General features: G+C 39.9%; 1 protein-coding gene across 8 annotated transcripts in view; it reads left to right on the top strand.

The window, feature by feature from the left end:
* CNTN5 (contactin 5) overlaps window positions 1–26,262 on the top strand; it is a 5,719,910-nt gene that overhangs the window by 3,506,213 nt on the left and 2,187,435 nt on the right. For all 8 annotated transcript variants that reach the window (XM_044072706.1, XM_044072701.1, XM_044072707.1 and 5 more), the window contains one exon: window positions 12,263–12,466. In XM_044072706.1, the coding sequence (XP_043928641.1) occupies window positions 12,263–12,466 (204 nt within the window). The remainder of the gene's footprint in view (window positions 1–12,262; window positions 12,467–26,262) is intronic.

Consider the following 26,262-nt stretch of genomic DNA (forward strand, 5'->3'; position numbering starts at 1 on the left):
CTTTCTTTCCATTTATTTATTCTCCATCAGAAGACATTCGCATATACTCATGGATAGATATCTAATATTACTTAGTCATTAGTGGTGTATATATGTATAAGATAATGTAACTATGTATCCTACTCTCTGTTACTAAAAACTCTATCCTACAACTTGTGAAAATTGAATGAAAAGTAGGTGATATCGAATGATACAGCTGAACACTTGTCTTTGGCAAAGTACCTGTGAACATGCATTAAATCAAAAGTGGATTCCTTTCTCCTGGCCATGTCCAGGAAAGAACCAACATGCTAGTTTTAATGTACAGTAAGTACTGTACTGATCTGTAATCCTATATATATATATGTGGGTTTCCATTATCATGGGTTACCATTACTACATCGAAAGCCCATTCCATCGAAACCGACATCACCGACACGGCAGATCATCAACAATTGAAGAGCCAAAATTCCCCACATGGTAAGTAACCGTTTGGCCATCAACCTGAACTTTTCCTTTACCCCCGTGGCAGTGTGTTCTCGGGGTTGGAATAATTATTAAGGGGTGTGGGGGGGCTTTGTTTTGCTTGTGGGTTTTGAAGGTTGATGGCCAAGCGGTTACTTACCATGTCTGAAATGTTGGCTCTTCAGTTGTCGATGATTTGCCGTGTCAGTTAAGTCAGTTCCGATGGAATGGGCTGTCGATGTATATATATATACACATACACACTATATTCTTAAATATCTAGATGTAACACCTTGTCTTATTATGTATCTATGTGTTTTTTGCTCTGTGTAAATGTGGATCTTTTCTTCCAAGGCCTCCAATGAAAAAGGACTGTTGTCCATTCGGACTTTCCCAGTAAACAAATGTAAAATAAAATAAAATAACATAAATAAATAAATACATTGCATGAATTTCTGTGAACAGTCTTGTTTACTGTATTCATTTGATTTATCAAACTTCTAACATTTAGGGTCTTATTGACTTTCTTTAGTCAATTTATTTAATTGATCTTATTATGTCTATCCATCTCTAATAAATCAATCAACTCTTCCCTTATATCATTTTCTTCTAAACTAAGGGCACATTCTTTGTTCTTCGTTTCCTTCGGGTGTTCTACAGAAAGTTCTAGAACATCTTGCTTTACCATATTCTCTTAAGCTTCATCCTGTGTCATCCGTTTTCTTTTTCACATGGGAACTCACTGCCCTATCACTCGATAACATTGACTGCATCAGAGTTGCCACAGATTCCTGTTTGTTCCTTTGCTGTGCAACTCCAACTGAACTTTTGTATTGGTTTCTGTCATGCTGTAAAGTTATCAGATTTAGATTTTCTACACTAAATCCTTCACTTTCCAGGTAATCCATAACTTCAGTTTCTATTTCTTTAACTTCTACATTACTAATCCTCTTTTCTACTTTCTCCCTTTGTTTTCCTATTTTTTAATTTGTAAAATGTTTCATATCAAGATACGTTTGCCAGTATTGCTTTTCAAATATTTTTTCTGGTGCTTGTTTTTGTATTGATTAGTTTTGCTTTCTCGTTTGCATAAATATTGCACCATAATAAATCTCTTTTTCTTTCCCGTGTCCATATTTCTTCATCAGATGTCTCTAGCTACTCCTGTTTTTCCCTACTTTGTGGATTCATTGATGCACTTCACTCTCACTGTTGTAATATTCATTATATTATGAATCCCATGACAAGGGCGGCCCAACATCCAGCCAGTATACCAAAGCCTTTAGGTTACTTTAAAGTACGCCATATGTCACATGTATGCTCCTTGCATAGAGTAGGGCATAAAGTTGATGACCGGATGTTCCATCCTTAGAACTTCTTTGCTGCCTTCTGAACCCTATTGGTTGATTGTCATTCTGAACACCTTGTACTTTGCTAGTTCACCAAGCTGTTGCAGATAAGTGCCCCACTGGAGTTCCTTTTTTTTTTTTTCTTGCTTGTGGGTTTCATGTCATCCAAAAGGGGTAAATGCCTGTGTGGGAGACAGATTCCCCATAAAGTGTCTGTTTTGCCTCGGTGCCTTGGATGACCATACATTCTGTTTCATCTGTCATGCCTTTGTAAGTAAAACGCTTCATAGTAGATTTTCTTCTTTTGTGCTCTATCCTGAAAACCAGTATCTTAAGCTTCTTGCAAAAGACATGGTAAAGAGAATTTCCCACTCCTAAGGAGAGTAGTCAGTTAAGAAGAAGGCCAAGAAGCCTTGGCCGGAATCTTCTGCTGTTCATCCTCTTCTGGCCATTTCTCCTAGGTGATTGAATGCCCAGAAGTTTGCCAGACCTTATCCTTGGATTCCTCTGCCACGACCTGGTTGAACACCAGCTGGGATCCAACTTTAAACATGTCTCAGGAAATATTGCAGACATCTGTTTCAGAAGTTCAGGCAGAACTATGGCTGATTATCTCTGAGGGGCCTAGGGGTGTTCCTGAAATATCAGCCAGAGAAGAAGTCCCTACTACCATTATTGAATCCATCCTGCATCAGAGCCTTCTACAATTTTATAAGGCAAACGTCCCATTGAAGAAAAAGCAAAAGATTAAACTTGTTACTCCTCAGAATTAATGGCTGGCCTTCACTCAGGGTTTAATGCTTTCACGGCAATAACACCTCCTCAGGGCGTTTCTGTTCCAGCCCCCCCTTGGTCCTTTACTCCATTAAAAAGACAGGATTTCTCACAGGAGGAGCTGGATTCCCTCTTCTTTTGACTGGATCAGAGGAAGACGACTCTACCAGTCTTGATACTCCCTTTGAAGAGATTTTTGTTGTAGACATGATCTGCAGGATGACAGAATTCTACAAATGGGATTGTGTGCAGGTTTCTGAGATACATAAAGGTACTATGAATTGCTGCATATGGATTCTCCTAAACCTTCTGCTGTTCCTCCTGTTTTGGCTGCCTTGTTGGATGCATGTTCCAGTGCTTGTAAGGGGCCAGATTCTCAGTCACCTGCTCCTAAGAAACCTGATAGATTCTATAGGGTGTCTGAAGACTGTATATCTTTGTACAAGTGTCCTTCTGCTGACCCCTTGGTGGTGTCTGTAGCTTCTGACAAGCCCTCTCAATTGCTTCCTTCTCCCAAGTTACTGCACTCTGATAAACATAGCAGAACCATGGAGAGGCTAGGCAAAAAGACTTATATCTCTGCTACATAGGCTATTAGGGCTCTTAATTATCAGAACCATATGTCCATGTGTTTGTTGGCTCTCCTATCCCAGGCCTGTCAAGTTATTTCTGATCTTCCAGGCTCTGAGTGTAAAACTTCTGCCGTTTCCCTGTTAGGGACTTCTTCCCAGGTGGCTCATCATTCCATCAAGTGTAGTTATGATGCAGCAGATGCTTCTTCTAGGGCTGCTGCTTTTGGGTCAGTGATGAGGAAGGTATTCTTGGATTCAGCTTCAATCTTTGCCTTATGATATTAAGGCTAAGTTGATGGATGCCCCTCATGATAATAAACACTTGTTTAGTGAAGCTGCTGCTGCTATGTTTAGGACTGTTCAGGATTAGGGCAAAGTTTTACAGGAACTAAAACATGTGTTTGTTTCTCCTGTACCTACATTTCAGAGAAACTACCCCAATAATCCAACCTTTATTCACAGGCAATCTCAGCCTCCTCCTAAGGGTTAAAAGAGAGGCAAACAGGCCCCCCCTACTAAGGCTACTCAGACTTCAGTGCCTCAGAAGTCTCCTTTTCCAGATAAACCAGGCACTGTCTGATTATCTTATTTTTCCCAGCCACTTTCCTCTTTCTCTTCACCTCTGTCTCTCTCCCTCTCTCTCTCTCTCCACCTTCCTATTTGCTACAGATTACTCAGGATTTCTGCGTCTTGTCTAGTATTCACCAGAGGTATTTCATGGTTTGAAAATCCATTCTTCCTTTTATGGGTGTTTCTCAGCCTCCTCAGGAACAACCCTCCTTCTTTCCAGAGGTGCTTCAGGACCTTTTGTCACAAGGTTCTAATCAAGAGGTGCCTGTGTCCCAAAAGGGGAGGGGGCTTTATTCCAGGATGTTTCTAGAACCCAGAAAAAGGGGTACTTGAAGACCACTTCTAGACCTCCCATATCTAAACACTTTTCTGAAGGTGCCCTCCTTTTGAATAGTGTCCCTTCAGATTTTGTTCCCCCGCTTGCTTCCTAAGGCTTATATGGTGTCTCTGGATCTCAAGGATGCTTATCTCCATATCCCGATCCATCCTCTTTCAGGAAGTTTTTACATTTCTCTGTTGCTTCCTGGCATTTTTATTTCTCTGATTCGTCTTTTGGCCTTTCTACTACCCCAAAGGTATTTACCAATTGACTCATTGATTGCTTTTTGCAGGATTCAGGGGATCCAAGTATTTCTGTTTTTTGGATGACCTCCTGTTTCAGACACCTTCTCCAGAGATCCTATTGCAAAATCTTAATTTTGTCATTTCCCTTCTGCAAAGCCTGGGGTTCATTATAAACTTCAAAAAGTCTTTTTTTAACTCTTTCTAAAGATCATATTTTTCTGGTGTGCAGGATCCAGACTATGCAATGCCAGTATCCCTGCCTCCTCCCAAGGCACTGACACTCATTTCCTTCTTTCAAACTCATAATCCTCTGCTCTGTATTACAGCCATGGAGTTTCTGAGAGCTCTGTGATTCATGGCATCCTCCATCCCTTTGCTCCCTCTGGTCAAACTCCACATAAGAAAGTTTCAGTGGTTTCTGAAGTCCATTCAGCTTCAACATGTGCATCCTGTAGGCTTTGTAGTTCCTCTTCTACCTTATCTCAGGAAGGAACTTCATTAGTGCATCCAGCAGTTGTTTCTAAATCCAGGGGTCCCTTTTTACCCCCTCCTCCCTATCAGCAGCTGTTCACAGATGCTTCAGAAGTGGGATGGGGAGAAGATTTTGGCTCCCAAAAAAGTGCAGGAGCTGTGGTCACCTCTTCAACAGAAAGAACACATCAATATCAAAGACATGAGAGCTCTTCTGCTGGCTTTTTAGGCTTTTCAACTTCTGTTCTGCCCGGGACCTCTCAAGGTATGTACAGACAATACCACAGGGATGTAGTATGCAAACAAAAAAAGGGGGATCAAGATCTTATCTTCTTTGCCGGTTGGCACTCCTAGTGTAGGATCTTGCTGTCCAGTATCAAGTGACTTTCCAGGCAGTTTATGTTCCCTCAGTTTAAAACATTGTGGCAGATGTTCTGACCAGGTCCTTTACTCAATCCCATGAATGGATGCGTCACATGAAAGTGCTTCTGGACATTGTTCACCAGTGGTATACTCCTCAAATAGATCTATTTGCCTCCCCTCTGAACAGGCAACTTCCTTTATTTTGTGCCAGACTCCCTGGTCCTCTGGTTTGGAAGGCAGATGCTCTATATTTTTCTTTCAAGGGGATGTTTCTTTATGCTTTCTCTCTCCTTCTCCTCATTCCAAAAGTCCTCTTCAAAATTCAACAGGATACTCCTAAAATCTTGCTGGAGACTCCCTTTTGGCTGAGACAACATTGTTTTTCTTTTCTTCTGCATTTAGCCAAGGGCAATCATCACAAGTTACTTCATAGGGTGGATCTACTCACACAGGACAATGGATCTCTCATCCACTCCCACCTGTCCACTCTTCAACTGATACTATGGGTGAAATCAATTTGATTTCACATAGACACCTTTTTTTCTGAGATATGCTTAGGGTCCTGCAGGAGGTCAAGAAACCCAATACTAGGAAATAATTTTTATCCAAATGGAAGCGGTTTTCTGCTTGGTGTTCTCCTCGTAACCTGGATCCAAGGATGCTCCTTTGGTTCTGTCTTATCTGTGTGAATTGCTCAGTGCTGGGTTGGCTTATTCTTCTGTTAAGGCCCACTTATCAGCTGTTGCTGCTTGTCTGCCTTTAGCTCCTCCTTTAGCTTCTAGGTTTGAGGCTAAGCAATTTCTTAAAGACGTCCTTCATATTAGGCCTCCCAGGAAGAAGGTTCATCCTCCCTGGGATCTTAATTTTGTTTTGGAGAAATCGACACAGGCTCTTTTTAAGCCTGAAGCTTCAGCTCCCTTGCAACATTGCTCTTAGCCCTTACATCTGCCAGATGATGTCTGAGCTTCAAGCCCTTATGGATTGTCCTCTTTTTTTTTTGGTGTTTCATAAGGACTGGTTGCCCTTGCATACTAATTATTCTTTTATGTTCAATGTGGTAAATGAGTTGTCCTTTAATCAGTCTATTTATTTGCCTGCTTTTTCCCCTTTTCTGCAATCTGTCAGTGAGAAGATGCTGCACACACCAGATGTGCTTAGGCAGCTCAGATTTTATTTGGATAAGACTAACACTATTTGGAAATGAGATCACTTTTGTCGGTTTTTCTTATAAAAGTATTTTTCTTTCCTCTAATTTGTCTCTTAATCTTTTTGTTTATCTTCTGTCCAGAAATTATGGGCATCTTGCATAACAGTAACAATACATAATTTCTTTCTTATCCTCAAAAGTCTACTTTATCATCATGATGGCTCCTCTTTTGGCCTTTCAGTTTTCGTGTTTTTTGTGGACTACTACTTCCTTCTACAACAGGGAGCAAATGCTGTTGAGTGTAGCCATGTTTTGTAATAGAAGGCACTAAGTGAAAATAAAGATGACTGCTTTGATAGCTCTGTATATTGTAATTAGCTCATGGCTGGTTCTGAAAGCACATGAACATCTGTTTTTTCACTAAACTAACATCCATAGTACCACTGTGGAGGGTGACTTGTATGGCACATCAGTGCAGCAGAGATGTAAGCAGGGCATCTTTAAAGACATAGCCATGATGTTGCAGTTCACATGCATAAATAGATTTACTGCCGACTGACTGGATTTGGCAGCCTGCACAAGTAGATTGAGTTTTGAAGCACAGTTCACTCCAGATGAATGTACAGAAGTCACATTCCCAACTTGCACACAAAGCATTGGATACTAACAGACTTGCATGATGCAGCATATAGTAAGATGGATGCACAAATAATTGCATAATGTCTGCAAGGAAAGAATGTCAATAGCTGTAGGTGATTTCAAGGTACTCCAGTGAGTCTGAATGTGATTTCTGGAAAACAGTGGGAGGAGTCTCCACTTACTGTGCATCAACAGTGGATAGTTTGATGATGACACACCCAGACAGGACACATGTTAATACATGTAGTTGACAACATACATGTCTGGAGTGTAGATGCTGGCAGTACTATAGCAACAAGGGTGCAGCTTAGTTTACCTTACTCTAACCAATGTGTGCACCTCTTCAGCCAGTCAGGCAGTCACAGAGGTCTAGTCACCTATTACCAGTGCTTCTGTACAGATAAGCCATTTAATCACAGTGCGACAATTATCATACACATGGTGGCAAGCAGCGCCAAGTTACTATACTTTCTGCAGCACGTATTCTCTCCTGCCATTTGCTACAGCTGGCCTGTAAAGTAGCACTGACTGTACCAGGAGGACTGTGGATTGACCATTTTCCTCTGTACTTGAACTGTGTACTGAGTACATGCAATTATCATATGTGGTAAGTATGACATGAAAGCAGCATGAACCCTCAACTAAACATCCCTGCTTATCATGTAGGGTCTACAAGAACAGATTATCACGTAATAGATGTACATGCCAAAACATTCTATTGTCTCTAGATTTTAACTGCTTCCATAATGATGGAATAAAGCAAAGCTAGTTGCAAACTGCACTGGTGTGTTGGAATTGCCAGACAGAATTTCTGCTCTATGTGTTTTACCTGAAAGGGTAGATGTTAACTTGAATAGGAGTCAGAGCATCAGTAACATACCTGAAGTGCCAGAATGCAGAATTACGTGACACTAAGCAAAACCACTTTCACCTTCAGAAAGATACCTTTTGAGGAAGAGCCACATGTCAGAGCTGATGGCAGTCCATCCAAAGGCCATACATACTGTAGCAAGGAAAGTATGAATCTCAGGTTTCAGTATGCCATTTACAATGATGGTCAGCACTGTGCAACAATTGTCATTACTGAAGGACAGTAGAGGCACTGTGACATAGGCAAGTCTATGCGGATCAAGCAGATTTGTTCATCAACACCTCATTGACTCCTGGCCCTGTTGTTACTCCAGCCATGGCTAACTGACTCCCTTATATCCCTGTTCTACCTACTCTCTGTCTAATGATTCCAAACTGTCTATCTTCAGCTAATGGCTGCCTCTCTTTTATTCCATTCTTCCCATTCACATTCACACTCTTCAAATACCCTACTGTCACTACAATAACCTCATAGCTCTTTCACACCCTCTGTTCTCCTAAATGTATAGTTAATCTGTCAACCTTCTTAATTCAAAACTGACCATGCATCACCCTCACACATACTTGTAATAAGATGGAATGTATATCCAATATACATATTTGAATAGGAGCATAACTAGCATAGTTTACTGCCTGTATATATTTTCTTTGCTTTGGATTTCTGTGGTGGTGCAGTGGTAGCATTGTTGCCTCACAGCAAGAGGTTCTCCCGTTTGATTCTCAGCTGGAGTGCAGGGAGTGCCTTCTGTGTGGAGTCTGCATGTCCTCCCTGCAGTTGGATGGGCGTTCGAAAGACATGCGTAAATGGGCGTGCTTTCGTTGAAGGTTGAGCGTTGAGCTGGCATCTCGGCATTCGTGAAAATCTACTGCCAATCATTAGCGGACTAGAGTTCCCCTGTGGTGACCCCTAACCATGAAAAGCCAAAAGACAACAACAACTACATTGTAATATCTGTACAAAATAAGTATATCTGCAATGTAGTCTTTCTACTAATCTATGCAATCTCGAGCTTTCCTGAAACAGTGCACAGTTGTGCCTTGTCTTTATATCTATGAAGAAATGCATTTGTAATCTTAACATGTTATATGAAATTAAGCTTTTGTCCCCAGGTCTCCTGCACTGTGAACTATCCCAGTTAACAAACTGAATAAATAAATAAATGAAGTGTACTGTGTATACATGCACCAAATTATCAAAGGTGCTATGCTGTCCAGAGACAGACAACATATACCTACACAGTGTCCTCATACTACTGTACTCACTGGGCAAATCTGTGTGTGTCTTAGGCGATATGTGTGGCAAGGGGTATGTTGCCATGTATGCATGCACATTCTTCTCTAAGATATAAGAACATGCAGTGCCACATGATTTGTGCCAGGCCAGTACCAGCTTTTTGTATGGCATATTAATGTCTATGCTTATTTGCATTTATATCCCATTCCTTCATATAATATTAATCAACAGATGTTTTGACACATACACAACATATATAAAATGCACAGGTTAATAAATGCTGAGGCATTTAGCTATTGTGAAATATACTTCATAGATCTTCATTTAAGTGTGTAGTAATTTGTTTTGGTGGGGCACATTTGTAAAACACTGTATCACCTATTGTGCAGATGCATTCCCCACACTATATATACATTCACTGGACACTGACCCAGTGCTGCCATCACTCTTTTTTTGTAGATTTACCTCTTCCTGGAATGGGCTGTCATTAATTGGCAATTTCAGTCAGGTATAATGGGTGCCAGGATTCCATGTTTTGTACATCAGAATGTTGTGCAGCATTGCTCAGTTGAGGAGCCTTTATATTTATTTATTTATTTAGTTATTTATTTCTCTGTTTTGACAAGGTAACTGGGCTTGTCTACTGACACTTTCAGTCACATCCTGAAGAACCCCTCACCTCTGTACAAGCAGAGCTTCCCTCTGAAGATATATGTTCTTACATCAATTATTGCCATGAAGCTTGTTTTATCTGACATTACTAGAGATATGGGGATGGTGCATGAGTTGTAAAGCTTTGTTGATGTAGTTGAATATGGCGGCACCTTCTTAGTTCTTACAAAAAATAGACATTGGTATGGAAGCATGACCTAGTAAATTGTATATCTATATGCAGGTATATATCCATATTGCTGAATGTGAATAATAATGCCAGTTTTTGTCAGGTAAGGAAATATCTATTGAGGGGAATGCCAACTTAAAATTCTAGCGAATGTGGTTTGGTCAGCGTCTGGGTGTAGTGCTGTGTTGTAGTCTTTAGAAACAGCTCCTGTGTAGATTTCTTGCTATTTATTTAACTGTATTTATGTTTTATACTGCCAGTGTGGAGTTTGACTGTGTGCCATTTGCAGTTTTGTTATTTCATGGCAGAAGATAAGCATTATAATCAAAATAATTAAACAAGTAAACACGAAAACAGACGTGGCAGGCAGTATTACTTCTGAGTATTACGACAAGCAGATCAGACAATAAAAATAATTATTGAAAGTAATTATTTGAGACAATAACATGCTCAATAGATATTAAAAATAACTCTGAAAACAATTATGTTAGGCAGTATTCCTTATGGGAATTATGACGTGCTGATCACACATTAAAACAATTTCTGAAAACAATAGTGTTTTAATTTGAGCTGAGAACTTTCTATTCACATAAAAAAGTTAAACAATTTAAAATCAATTCAAAAAGCCATGCCCCAAAAGACATGATACAGAAAAGTATTGTTAAAATGAGCAATGGACCACAGAAAAAAACAATATAAAGTAAATGTGATAAATTCATTGCTAGTTTGTATTAATAACAGGGAATATTATACATCATCTGACAACAAATGTGTTATCTTGCTTTACAAATTAGTAACCATACCAGGACTTCCAGCTTCAATAAAAAAATATATATTAAATTCCATTGAAGTTCAATGGAATATGTATGTATGTGTGTGTGTGTGTGTGTGTGTGTGTGTGTGTGTGTGTGTGTGTGTGTGTGTGCGTGTGTGTGTGTGTTTATATATATATATATATATATATATATATATATATATATATATATATATATAGATATAGATATAGATATATATGGGTCTATGTTATATGATCAACACCTCAAATGTTCGACTTTCATATGGCCGAGACTATTTGATCGAAGATTTGAAACATCGACCATGTAAAGTAAACACTATAACACAAAATAAAAAAATACATTAACTATGTTTAGCAGGGGGCAAGCCCCACTGCACCCCCCACAGCCCCTGCAACTTAAATACACCAACTCCGAGATCGCATTACATTGCAGTTACGGGAAAATCTTCCCATTCCGCACTGTATGGAGATCTCCATTCAGATCAGTCAAGCTTTTGAAAGGTTGATCAAATGGTCTCGACCATATGAAAGTTGATCTTTTTAAACGTCAGTCATCTGAAGGGGACCCATATATATATATATATATATATATATATATATATATATATATATATATATATATATATATATATATAGGCCTACTTTTTTGTTCAAAATTACATTATTTACAAGAAAAGTCTGGCCCCACTTCCGCGGAAGTGCACTTCAATGTGTATATGTATATATATTATATTGTGCTCTCTCTTTCTCTCTCTCATAGTCTTACTATTATAGTTGCTAGTGATTGGCTTAACCAACACAGTTAAATTAGCTGCCAAATGCAGTAAACTGACAGAAATCCAAACTGTGTAAACTGTGACAAGCCAGTAACCTGAATGAAACTGCTACCCCCTCATCACCAGAGAGAAAATAGAATGCACCATCCTCCTCTGTGACATGGTCCAGTTTCCCTGACAACAAGGTTAACTTTGAAAATGCTCAATTATATTATTAAGTGGCAGTTAAGTATGATAGCAAATATTTCATAGGTATAATCTGTAACACTACTTATTATAATCACTCTAGAAGAAGTTTTAGTTTTCCTGAAGTAAAACTGTTAAACACACTTAGTCAGATGACATACAAAATTAAAACTTATGAGACTGCTATTCTCTCATGAGAAAACAAATTCCTAATATTTTAAATGACTACTGCATTATTTTCACATTGCAATGTTCATTCTGACTGCTATTGCAAAATACAAGGTCAAAGTAAACTCAACAAGCCAGATCCAGCATTTTTAGACCTGCAGACCTCTAATAGTCAGAATAAAGTATTCCTGAAAGTCAACTTTCTTGGTGAAAAGAGGTAGATCAATATTTCTGATCAAGAGATTAGAGGAGTGAGAAGGGAATTTTTTTGCAAAAAATAGTTTTTAGAATTTTAGAACAGATACCTTATGAGTTCTTAGGAGCTAAATATGCAGTAAGTCAACATAAATGCAATGCATTCACACACACACACACACACACACACACACACACACACACACACACACACACGCACACATACTTTATCATGTAATGGTCATTAACAAAGCTGCTTCAATTAGTTTGACATGTTATCATTATTTTTTTTTGTTCTTTCAGAAATCACCTACAGCTGGGTATTTAATCAATTTCCCTCATTTGTGGCAGAAGACAGTAGGCGCTTTATCTCACAAGAGACAGGAAATCTTTATATTGCCAAGGTGCAAACATCAGATGTTGGAAGTTATATCTGTCTTGTCAAAAACATGGTGACAAACACAAGAGTGCTGAGTCCACCTACACCACTCACTCTCCGTACAGACGGTAAGTTCTAATTTATCTTTTTTAGATAGGGAATGTCAGTGTTTATCAACTCACCATGATAACAAAAGAAAAAGGTCATTCATTCTTCACTGAAATAAGGTTAAAATACCAGATAGTGCCATCATTTAAACAAAAGAACACTGGATGTGTCCTGATGCAATATCTGTTTTTTTTTTTTGTCTATATTAATAAAATATATACTTTGTAAGACAGTTACAGATTTCTCTGCACAACTGATACTAAACCCCAGTGGTGTGAAATGAATTTAATATGCTCAGATTTAGAAATTTACCTGTGGTTTATAGAGGTGTTTGTCATAGCCATAAAGAATATAATTTATGTATAATAGTCAGTTGCTACACTCACTGACTGTGTAACTATTGCATACAAATATTTCAAAACTGTTATATCCCATGATATGTAGCAAAAAATGGGTAGTCGAGCAAGGTGAAGGTTAAAGCCCAATGCTTTACTTATTTATAGCACAATGTTTCTGTTTGATTTGACTCACAATAATATGAATACTCCTTTAGAATACACATGTCAAAACAAAGCCCCAAGACATAGACTACTGGCATATCTGTATGGTCATGTGAAGTGACATTTTCATCTATCTGACATAAAATAAATTTGACCTGGATAAATGGACTTTGTATGGTATGGAACATGTGCATTGCTTGACTGTTAAATCCCATGGCAAACTATCTCTACAAAAAATGGGTTTGCATCACAAAAAATCAATTAATAAAAATACCATGAATCGGGTGTTCATCACTTAGCTTAATCTGCATCACGCTTATAAACTAAAACAAACCAGCTGAGAGATAAAAGCAGACATACTTCTTGTGACACCCATGCACTGGCCCAGCAATCAAGGAGCCTCAATCCTCAAGCCTATATCCATCCATATAGGGAAAGGATAATAAATACACACACAGTAAAGTACAATTTCCCTTAAGAGCTCACAGAGATCACAGTCTGAAACTGGTTTCTCCATTTCTCTCCAGGTCCCTAATAAGCATCCCCTCTGGCGCAGCTATAGGGTTCAGATCTCAGCCTAGTGGGCAAGCTAAAACATCCAGCATCCTCTCTGTCCAACCAGTGCTTTGTGTCCCAAACCAAGTAGCTGACACACACACTTTGAGATAGGAGTTTATACAACCACACAGACACTCCTGGAGAAGGCTGGCATAGGTTATCCAGCTGTGCCCCTTTTACCCAGACTATACGACAAAAATAACTGCCACCACCTAGCTAATATTTATCAGCTACTCAAAGGCCCCTGTGAAGGGTGTCCAATTATTACTGTGCAATATTGTTTTTCAAATGGTAAGTGCAACCAGTCAAGACTTATTTGGAGTGACTTTTTACAGTATCTCTATATACATGCAATGTAGTCTTAGAGCATAAATTATCTCTACACAAAACAGCCGCAGTTGAAAGGTTTAAAAATATTTAATAAATAATAAAAACACAAGACAGTACTTCTTACTACACAGTGCTAGCCAAGAGTTCAGAGATCACAGAGAAATACTTAAAATAATACAATAGAAAAGTTCTGACATCACAAAAAACAAAGTAGTCTAATCTTCCTATTTCCTAGCTATAGCTAAGAGAAAACACAGTTCTAAATAACTTACAATAAATTACATATATAGCAAAGGAGTGCTGGTGATGCTAGCTGTTCTCAAGACAAATGCCCTAATGCTCTCATTCTTTCTGCCCTTAAATTGATAACACAGTACCACTGATTCGTTTCAGATTACATCATTTCTTTCTGGTTCCCAGGCTAACAGATTCTCAGATGTTAATAGCCCTTGATCTTGCAGCTGGTCAGGAAGCCAGAACAATAAGGGAATTTATACATGCAGATTCTAGCAATTAACTCTGGTCTCAAAATATAGCCAGAATTCCTTCACCCAGACATATCGGCTCCAAGTTTTGACATCAAATAATTGACTTATTAGCTTTGTTACAGCAGAGTGCACTGTTATCACATTTTTGCAGTTCCATATTTAACACCATTTTTCCCATTTAAGAGAACAAGCCTGGGGCTTATATTAATATTTACAAATGGCAAAATTATCTACAAAATTCTCTCTGGCTAGGCTGGCAGTCTTCACCTGTCTTCACACATCTTCCCCGGAGAACTCAAGCTACTTTTTCAAGTGACCCTTGAGAAACGTTGCTTGAGAGGGTTAGGTATAGCTGAGTATACCTTACCCCATTCCCTGTCTTGAGAGCCCATCTGCATTGGCATTGCTAATCCCACTGCAGTGCTGCACTGACATATCATATGCTTGCAACCCTAGGCTCCATCTTAGAAACTTGGCATTTTGCTGGCTGGCTTTGTTTAACTACATCAGAGGATTGTGATCTGTCACTACATTGAATTTTCTTCCATATAGATAAGGCTGAAGTTTCTGCAGTGCCTACACTATGGCTAGACATTCCTTTTCTACAACTGCATAGCATTCCTCCCTGGGTTGGAGCCTATGACTGAGATTAACCACTGGGTGCTCTTCTCCCTCTGAAGAAATCTGGCTAAGTACAGCCTTCACACCATGGTTCGAAGCATCCACCTGCACAATAATGTTTTTGTTGTAATCTGGTCTGGCTAACAAAGGGGGTCCTCCCAAAGCTTCCTTAAGCTGCTGGAATGCCTGCTCACATGCTGGGGTCCATACTACCATATATGGCCTGTTCTTCCTTGCCAGGTCTTTGAGGGGAGCAGCTATGGTACTATAGCTGTGTATAAACCTTCTGTAGTACCCTGCTGTCTGTAAGAATGCCCTCACCTGCTTTTTGGTAACAGGTGCAGGCCAAGGCTGAATGGCTTCTACTTTGGTAGGTTCTGATCTGATCATACCACTCCCCACTCTATGTCCCAGGCAGGAGACCTCTGTCATACCCACCTGACATTTGCTGGGCTTAATGGCCAACCCTGTCCTCTGTACTCTGCCCAGCACCTCCCTGACATGCTAAAGGTGCTCTTGCCAAGAATGGTTGTAGATGGCAATATCATCTAGGTAAGCAAGGGCAAACCCTCCTGCCTAGGATATGATCTACCAGCCTCTAGAAAGTCGCTGTGGCATTTTTCATCCCAGAGGGCATCTTTGTGAACTCATATAAGCCAAAAGGAGACACAAATGCTGACTTCTCTCTAGCACTGGGAGTCAAGGGCACCTGCTAATAACCCTTGGTAAGATCAATGGTTGTAAGATACTTAGCCCCACACAGCTGCTGTAGGGCCTCATTTGTCCTTAGCATGGGGTAAGCATCTGACTCTATGTGACTAATTTCCTATAGTCCACACAGAGCCTCATGTTGCCATCTTTCTTTGGCACCAGCACCACTGGAAAGGCCCAGAGACTGTTGAACTCTTGAATTACCCCTAGTTCCAACATTTCCTGTATCTCCTCCCTCAGAGTCTGTTTGACTCTCTCAGGCATCCTATAAGGGGACTGCCTAATAGCCCTTTGGGGTCCTGTATCCACCAGGTGCTGCACCAGGTAGGTGCACCCTGACTTCCCAGTGAACATGTCCCCAAACTCCTGTAACACAGCTTGGATTTCTTGAACCTGGGTAGGAGATAGCTGCTGGGACATCATTACCCCTTCCACTGAGGTGTCAGTCTGAGCCTCACTGAGGAGATCAGTCACAAGATCTCCCTCAGACTCCTCCTGCAATCCACTGCAAATGCTCAGCACAAGGGCCTCTCTATTATGGTAAGGTTTCATCATGTTAACATGGTACAATTTCTGCTGCTGCCTTCTGCCTAGCAGTTCCATCATGTAACTAAAATCCTTACTTTCTTACTACCATGTAGGGTTCCTCCCAAGCTGCCTGCAGCTTGCTGTGTCTGACAGGAATGACAACTATTACCTGCTGCCCCACAGCATACTCAGTAGCTTGAGCATTCCTGTCATACCACACCTTTTTCTGTTGTTGGGCTTATGTCAGGTTCTCCTGGGCCAAGCCCATGAGTTCCCTAAGCCTTGTCCTGAGGTTTAGGACATATGCCACAGCAGACTCCTTATGAGTTTCACACTCACCTTCCCACTCACCACAAATTAAATCTATAGGTCCCCTCCCCCTTTGACTATACAGCAACTCAAAGGGTGAAAAACCTATGGATTTCTGGGGAACCTCTCTGTAAGCAAACAACAGATGGGGCAAATATTTGTCCCACTCCCTCTTAAACTGGTCTGCAAATGCCCATAGCAGGGATTTGATTGTAGAGTTTAACGTCTCAGCAAGACCATTAGTCTGCAGATGGTAGGGGGTGATCTTTATGTGCTTCACCCCACAGTACTTCCACAGACAAGCCAGCAAGTCTGACATGAAATTGGCACCTCTGTCCATCAGTATTTCTTTTGGGAAACCCACCCTGTTGAAAATCTCTAACAAAGCATTTGCCACCTTTTCTGCCTCAATGGAGGACAGAGCCACTGACTCAGGGTATCTTGTAGCATAATCCACTACCACTAGGATAGACTTTTCCCCTGTGGAATTTGTGGGTACTCAGAGGCCTGACAATATCCATAGCTACCCTCTAAAATTGTCCTCAATCACAGGCAAAGGCATCAAAGGAGATCTCACCTTGTCTCCTGCCTTGCCTACATTTTGGCATTGCTCACAGGTCCTGCAGTACCCTGTTACATCTCTGGAAATTCCAGGCCAATAGATGTTCTGCATAATATGTCTCTTTGTACATTTTATGCCCATATGACCTACAAAAGGAATATCATGGGCTATGGCTAGAAGTGCCACACAGTAGTCTCTAGGCACTACCGACTGCTGTATTCTCTCACCTTTTAGCCCTCCCTCAGGGGTCCACTTTCTATACAGTAACCCTTTGTCCCAGTATACAGATTCCCCTTTCCCTTGAGAATCAGGTGCCTCCCTAGCTACCTGCCTCAGGCCTTGCACTGTAGGGACTGAGAGCTCAGCCTGTCTCAACTCTCTCTTTGTAACCCTTCCCAGCTCCCCTTCTGCATGAAGTCTGGGATCCTCTGACAGCGGTGGCTCACTATCAGCCTGGGTACTACTACTCACCTCTACCTTTGCAGTCACTCTGTCCAAGGGAACATCAGTATCCACAAGCAGCTGTGGCTCACCTTCAGTTTCACTGCTACACCTTCAATCTCACTGCTACACAGTAGCTCTCTCCCTGAAGTAACCACCTCACCAGTCCTGGCTGCAGGTATGCAGTCTGTCTGTGTCTCTACCAGGCTACCAGACCCACATACTTGTCTCCTAGCCTGATTGCATGTATTTGCATAAACACATGGTACTGCCTCATCCAAATCCTTCCCTATTAGGACATCTGCAGGATGGTCGCTCAATACCCCTGTTATCTCAAGACAATCTACTACTGGAATTTTGTCTTTCCCACTTACTGGCTCTCTCAACTTTTGTTCCCCACCTTGCCTCTGTAGACATCTATATGCCACATAGCCCCACTGGTTGAATTCAAAACATTTAACCCTAGGTCCTGTACGTATACCTGGACTAGTGGCTTCCCCTGCTACTAGCAGATTCTGTTAGAGCAGTCTGTGCTGCCAACCATGGGTTCCTTTAGACCCATGAACAGTACTGGGGGTCCCTATCCTTTGCAGGGATAACCTGCTTTATAGGTAAGGGTCTCCCTTCTTTGCCAACTCATCTGAAGTAGTACATTGTCTATCAGCTAACCAGATCCTCATGTCCTCAGGCAAAATGCTAAGGGCTTGTTCCCTCACCAAAAGGTCTGTTAGCCCTTCAAAAGTTGTGACCAGACATCCACTCACCCACCTATGAAAATAAGTGGTCAGTTCAGCAACATATTCTCACACACTTTCATCTGCCTTGCATCCATGCTCACAAAACTTTTTCCTATACATTTCAGGTGTTAGCTTAAACAATTCTAACAAGCATTTCTTAATAGTAGTATAATTAAAATATTCACAATCAGCAAGTTTAGACAACACAGTTGCAGCTTTACCATGGAGTAAGGGGGTCAGGAACTGTACCTAGAGCCTTTAGTCAACATCATACTGTTTACAAACCCTCTCAAACATATGAATGAAGCTATCAAAATTATCCCCTTCTTTAAACTGCAGAAGAAATTTACTGACCTTTTGTGCTTCTGGGGTCCAGTTACTCCCTTGCCCATTACCTCCATGACTCTGGTGAAGAGTCAGCATCTCCTTCTCATGCTGCCTCTGCTTTTCCTCAGCTTCCAGGTGTAGCAGTTACTCATTCTCCTCAGCCTGTAGACATCTCAATCTCTCCTTGTCCTCACTCTCTAGATGCCTCAGTCTCTCAGCTGCTTCTATTTCCAAATGCCTGGCCTCCAAGTCAAGCCTTTTTAGCTCCAGATGGATTTTTAAGTCCTCTTCAGGAAGATTGAGTGTCCATTCTCTCAGCGGGGTAAATCTCCACTGCCAGTCTGATCGTCCTCCTGGTTGCTGTTTTCTAATGCAGCTGTGACCAAAGCCGCAATCATTTTATTTTATTTATTTTATTTATTTTACATTTGTTAGCTGGGATAGTCCGATTGGACACATGTCCATTTACAGCGGAGGTCCGGGGAGAAAAGCTCCATCAAGTTGTCATAGAAACTGACATGATAAAAACATTTACATATTACATAAAGGATACTTAGATTTAATGAAGAGCAGGAAAACATTACAGTGTACTAAGGTATTGTCTTGATTCAACAAGTCAAAAGTAGAGCATAGAGAAACAACATACTTACAGTTAAATGTTATGCATTACATAGTAAGAGACTGAGATATTATACTGAAATAACATAATAACAAGTCCTGAAAGAGGATGTAGAGAAACAACTTATAACAATTCTAGGTTTGCATTAGATTCCTGATGCTTACAGCATATAGATTGAAGATGTGGATTATTATGTGATGCAGGGGCATAACCATTTATTCTTTAGGTGCTCTTTCAGAGAATTTTTGAATATGGTGAGCGAAGGAGCAGAGGTTAAAGAAGTGGGGAGGTTGTTCCAGTTTCTGGCTATGTTGTGGGAGAACAGGGCCTTTCCTGTGGTGTTATTGGCTTTAGAGATACAAAGGAGTGTTTTGTCAGAAGAGCGTAGGGGGCGATTTGAGATGTACTTGGTTAGTAGCTGGTTAATAGATGGGGTTTAGTCACGGTAGTTCAAGATCATGTAGGCAAGTGCTAATTGGTGGTATTTCAATAGTTGTGGAAGTTCTAGCCATTTCAGTTGAAATAGTGCCTGACAGTGGTGGGTCCTGTAGCTGGAGTTATTGGCAAATCTGGCGATTTTGTTGTAGCAAGACTGAAGTAGATCAAGGTCATGTTTTCTTGTCAGGGTAAGGATAGGTGCGGCAAACATAAGGGTGGATAGCAGGTGAGTTTGGGCAAGAGTAATTCGTGCCTGATCAGTTAGAAATTTTTTGTGTCTATAAAGTGTGCCCATTTTTTTGTGGACCTTTTTGATTGTTTGTGAGATGTGGACACCAAACAGTAGTTTGCTGTCAATTTCTACACCAAGGAGTTTAGTGTGGTCAGTTGGAGAGATGTTAGTCCCGTTCTTGGATGTGACTGTGAATGGATGATGGTTACATTTGGATTTGTTGGGGGCGAATATGAGTAGTTTAGTCTTGTTGGGATTTAGAATGAGCTGGATCTGGGTGATCCAGTTTTCTACAGATGTGAAGGATTCCTGGGTGAGTTTTTGGAGGGTAAGGAGGGATGGTGCGGAACAGATGAGAGTTGAATCATCTGCATATTGAATGAGTAAAGCATGTTTGGTGGTGGTATGTAGGCTGTTAGTAAATATGAAGAAGAGTAGGGAGCCTAATATTGATCCCTGAGGCACTCCTATTGTGGTTGGGAGTAGGGGAGATGGAGTGTTTTTCCATTGGACAGATTGTTGTCTGTCTGACAAGTAGCATTTGAACCATGCTAAAGATGAATGGGCAAAGGATAGGGAGGACATAGATTCTAGTAGCATGGAGTGTGACACCATGTCGAATGCCTTGGACAGGTCTAGGAAAATTGCTGATACGAAATTGTTATTGTTTCTGTGTAGGTTAACTGTATTTGTGAAGGACAGAAGGGCAGTTGTAGTGCTATGGTGCTGTCTGAATCTGTGTTGTGTGGGAGAGAGGAGGTGGTTAGAGTTTAGAAATTGCATAATTTGGGAGTGAATACACCGCTCAAGTATTTTGGATAAGGATAGGATAGCTATGGGATGGTAGTTAGAGAATTCATAGGAGTTTCTTCCTTTATGAAGAGGGATTATGAATGATACTTTCCATAGCTTTGGGATGTATGCTTCTTGTATGGAGCGGTTTATAAGGATGGATACTGGATATGATAGAGAATCAGCTGCAGTTTTTAGATGGTTGGTAAGTTGTCTGCAGCAAGGGTTGTAGATTTGAGTTTTTGAAGGACTTTTTTTAATTGCGGTGGTAGGGATAGGTGAGAGGGTTAAAGAGGAGATGCTCTTTAGTGGTTGGGTAGGGGTATTTGAGAGGTGGGTTTGGGGGATTTGAGAGGAAAGTGACAGAATGGATTCTGTGAAGTATTTGTTAAATTGGGAGGCAATGTTTGTGGTGTCATTGTTGGTGGTGGGAGATGGTGTTGATGTTTTGCCTGGGTTAAGTAAGGAGTTAATAGAATGCCAGAACTTTTGTGGGTTGTTAGTGTGTTTGGTTTGACTATTAAGGAAGTAATTCTGTTTATCAAGTTTGGTTTGTCTTTTTGCCTGATTCCTTAGTTTCTGGTAGTTTTGTGTGGATAGGTTTGTGTTATCTCTTTTGCAGGCTTTCCATGCTCTATCTCTGGCTTTAAGTAGGGCTCTTGTATCCCTGCTTAGCCATGGGGCATAGTTTACGTTGACTCTAATTCTTCTAAGGGATGCAATAGAGTTGAGGATGTTAGAGAAGGTGCTATTGAATTAGTCAACGGCTTGGTCTAGTTGTAGTGTAAGTAGTGGGCTCCAGTTACAGTATTTTAGGATATAGTTAAGATCTTGTGTATTTAGTTTCCTGTCGTCTCTGACTTGTCTGTAGGTGATAGGGTTGGAAATGTTGGAATGTTTACGTAGAAGGAATGTGGGGTGATGATCACTCAGGGTGTCAGGTAGACATCCTGTGTGATAGTTGTGTTTTGGGTAGTTTACAAGTGTCCAGTCTAAGATTGACTGTTTGTGGGATTTCTTGTCCACTCTAGTGGGATCTTGAATGAGTTGGGTAAAGCCGTAGAGGTTGATATGGTTAGTGGGATTGTTGGAGTTACAGGCTAACCAGTCGGTATTTAGGTCACCTAATAGAATGGATTTGTTGGGTAGTTTGGTTGAAATCCATTGTAGAATTTCTTCAGTGGTGGGGGAGTTGTTTCCTGGGAGTATGTAACAGCAGATAATGTTGATTGTTTTAGTTCTATTTATATTAAGGGTTGCTACTAAGGTTTCGGCATTCTGAAATGTGGGGGTTGGGAATTTAAGGGGTTTTATGTCTAGTGTGGTTTTAAAGAGTATGGCTACTCCACCACCCTTCTTATGTTTTCTGTCTTGCCTTAGTACGTTGTACCCTGGTGGTAGAATTTCTTCACTCTGTATGTTAGGTTTTAACCAGGTCTCGGTGATAGTAATTATGTCGAGGGAGTAGTGGGTTATAAATGCTTGTATATCAGGGAGTTTATTAGTTATGCACCTGATATTCAAGTTAATGATTAGTAATTCTGAACTTTGCTTGAGTGTGAGTGGGTAGTTGTGAGGTCCTGGATTTGGATGGATGCCTCCTGCTATGAGAAGTTTTTTTTTTGTGATGAGTAATATGTGTTTAATATTGTGTCTTGCTTGTATGTGGTGTTTATATGATGGTTTTGTGGTGTGGGTGGTTGTTAATAGAGTTATACTTATGTGCAGCAAAGTGTTGTCCTTAAATAGTGTAGGAGTAATTGGGAAGTGTGTGTGTCTGTTTGGGTTACTGTGTGTGTATGTAACATGGTAGTTAGTGTTATTTAGTGGTATTGTGGGATGAATGTATGTTTTGTATGTTAGTATAGTAAGGATAGGAAGGAGGCACATTAGCAGGGGTTTCATTTTGTATATATTTTCTTTTTTTTTTGTGTGAAGTGTTGTAGCTTAGATCGGGAAAGGAAGAGGGTAGGCTAACTATAGGTGGGAGAGGAGCTGTATTGTAGGAAGTGTGGGTATGGTGATGTGTCTATGATTGTGTGTGGTGTGTGGGGATAGGATAATGAGGTAGTGGGTGTGGTGTATTGGCTATAAATATAGAGCTACTGGGGGCATGTCTGCCTTAGTCAGGTTTCCATGCACCTGTCCCCTAGCCTGGCACATCTCAGCCAGTTGGCTCCTTGTCAGCTTTCCATACTCCTCTGCTGACATGCTGCCTGCACTCCCTGACTAACTAAGCTAACAAAAGAAATAAAACAATTGTGATCTGAACTCTGAGTATTCACTGTGTGGCGGATTTAGAGTACAAAACACCTTCAGTGATCACTGTACACAAGCTACAGGAATTCATTCTACCCACACCACTATAAGCCAATTAGTATTTGCCAACCAATTGATATGTGCTGTGGATATCCCACCACTGCCAAACAATTAATGTGTGACACCTGTGCAATGGCCCAGTAATTAAGGACCCTTAATCCTCACCACTAACACCAGTAAGGTGTGTCCATATAGGGAAAGGATAATAAATACACAAACAGTAAAGTACAATTTCCCTTAAGAGCTCTCAGAGATGACAGTCAGTCTAGGGCTGGTTTTCCCTTTCTCTCCAGGTCCCCAGTAAGACTCCCCACTGGCACAGCTATAGGGTCCATATCTCAGCCTAGTGGGCAAGTTAAAACCTCCAGCATCCTCTCTACCCAACCAGTTCTTTGTGTCCCTGTCCAAGTAGCTGACACACGCACACTTTGAGATAAGAGTTTATACAACCACACAGACACTCCTGGGGAAGGCTGGCAAAGGTTCTCCAGCTGTGCTCCTTTTACACAGACTATATGGTAGAAATTACTGCCACCATCCAGCTAATATTTATTAGCTATTCAAATTCCCTTATGAAGGGTGTCCAATTATTACTGTGCAATATTATTATCCAAATGGTAAGTGCAACCAAACAGTCAAGACTTATTTGGAGTGACTTGGTACAGTATCACTATATACATGCAATGTACTCTTAGAGCTTAAATTATCTCCACACAAAACAGCCACAGTTGAGAGGTTTAAAAAATATGTAATAATAAATAAAAACACAAGACAATAGTTCTTACTACACAGTGCTAGTCAAGAGTTCAGAGATCACAGAGAAATACTTAAAACGGTAGAAAAGTTCTGACATCACAGAAAACAAACTAGTCTAATATTCCTATTTCCTGTCTATATCTAAGAGAAATCACAGTTCTAAATAACTTACATATAGAGCAAAGCAGTGCTGGTGATGTTGGATGTTCTCAAGACAAAATGCTCTAATGCTCTCATTCGTTCTGTTCTTAAATCAATAACACAGTACCAATGATTCATTTCAGATTACATCATTTCCTTCTGGTTCCCAGGCTAGCAGATTCTCAGAGGTTAATAGCCCTTGATCTTGCAGCTGGTCAGAAAGCCAGAACAATAAAAGAATCTATGCATGCAAATTCTAGCAATTAACTCTGGTCTCAAGACAATAGCCAGAATTCCTTCATCTACATATCGGCTCCAAGTTTTGACATCAAATAATTGACTTATTAGCTTTGTTACAGCAGAGTGTACTGTTGTTACATTTTTGCAGTTCCACATTTAACAGCATTTTTCCTATTTAAGAGAATAAGCCTGTGGCTTACAGTAATATTTACAAATGACAAAATTATCTACAAAATTCTTTCTGGCTAGGCTGGCAGCCTTCACCTATCTTCACACATCTTCTTAACAAATTATCCGAAAGTTGAAGGGAGTCATAATCTGCTATTTTTAGCATTCAGAATGTTCCATTGTAAGATGCAACTGTTTATTTTCAGGTATACTTTTTTTTCATTTAAAACACTATAGTATTTTATCTTGCCATGTTCCCTAAAGATCATAGTCAAAGTATGTAACTGAAAGCATTCTTTTATTCATTATTTACCTACATTTTTACAATTTTTTATGCAAGCTTTACCCTATTGTGGGACATGGTGGAATCATAGCCTAATTCTTCAGCTAGTGGGCTTAGGGCAGACAATAAATCACAAAAGGTTACTAGCCATGCCTCTCAACCTCTTAGCACAAGGATTCTGGACATGCCAAAAACTAATGGGAGGACAAAGGCCCAAAAACATGGATAAATTATAAAAACTGCTCTGCTAAACTTAGAAAGTTGCTAAAATAAAATATTTTGTATTAGCATGCATTTTCTCAGGGTAAAGTTTCTGTCATTATTTCTTCATTCCTCGATGATTTGCAGGAATGAGGAACATTCCAATAAAATATGAGGCAAAAATCCAGACATCCTGTGAAAATTTGGACAGTTGAGAAGAATGATACTAGTCCATCACAGTAAGTACAGACACCAATTCAAACATTCTGTCTATGTCTATGAGCAAATTAAAGGGTCAACAGTATTTTTATGGACATGTCTTGAGGTTTGTAATGAAACTGAAGCTCCCTGAGAAATCCCAGATGAGCCCACATGGTTTACACATACTACACATAGAAGGTACCCCAGCAAGGAACTAAGCCGGAACACCAACAGCTGTGATACAGCTGTCAAACTGGATTAAATGCATTTACATCAGAGCAGCCCCATTTAAACCTCCAATGTCTCAGGCAGTTGCCGCCTACACTTTTTCTTTAGAACACCCATGCTACCTTTCCTTGTAACTCTTCCTTTGCTTCTTCTCTCCTGGCATATATATATATATATATATATATATATATATATATATAAATAAATAAATATTATATATAAATAAATATTATATATATATATATATATATATATATATATATATATATATATATATATTTTATTCCTTACATAAACCTTTAATTTGTCTTTCTCTGTAAGCAGCCTCATAACTTGATGATGACCTCCTTACTCACTACACAGATAAAGCTGTATGAATGACCTTTAAAACTAAGCTGCTAAACATTTATTACAGTCAGGTGTGTCTATATGAAGGTAAATGTTTGAAGATTTATGTACATGCAGCCCAGAGATTAATTTAAATCACCAAATTATCATAATATTTGCAAATAAAGACAGAAAGGAAACAGGTTTTGAAGTGCTAAAATGAACTAAGAGTAGCGAGTTAAGAAGCATTCTTCTTTAAATCTATACGTTATTAATTGTTATTCTTCTGAAAATAAGATTATAACTGTAATAAAGGTCACATATTGCATAAAAAGAAATCACATTACTTTGCTTTAAAAGAACATGTCATTGACTCAATCAGAATAACAGTTTAGTATTTACATTTAGTTCACTCCCTTTGTATTTTTCTTCTTCTCAGTGGTGCCTAAATGTTTTTAATACAATATTAAAGAAATGTGGTGCTTGAAATTTCTTTGGGTCAGCATTACAAAACTTAAAACAGTTTGCTTATGCAGTTTGCGGAAGGCCAATGCTAATCTTCTTTCCACACAAGGTTATAAGCTCAAATGCAAGGTAAACGAGAGCTTGATGACTCTGCAGATGAAATGTGCCTGACATAAAGCTAAGGAGGCACAATTCATTATACCAAAGCTGGTAAATGTCAGTTGAAATCAGTCAGTATCAATAAAGGTGCATGAAAGATGCAGGTCATGAAGGAAGCAATTAAATCGGCAGCCT

The sequence above is a fragment of the Protopterus annectens genome, chromosome 5.part0 (assembly GCF_019279795.1).
Source record: "Protopterus annectens isolate FY-2018-M chromosome 5.part0, PAN1.0, whole genome shotgun sequence".
NCBI lineage: Eukaryota > Metazoa > Chordata > Ceratodontiformes > Protopteridae > Protopterus > Protopterus annectens.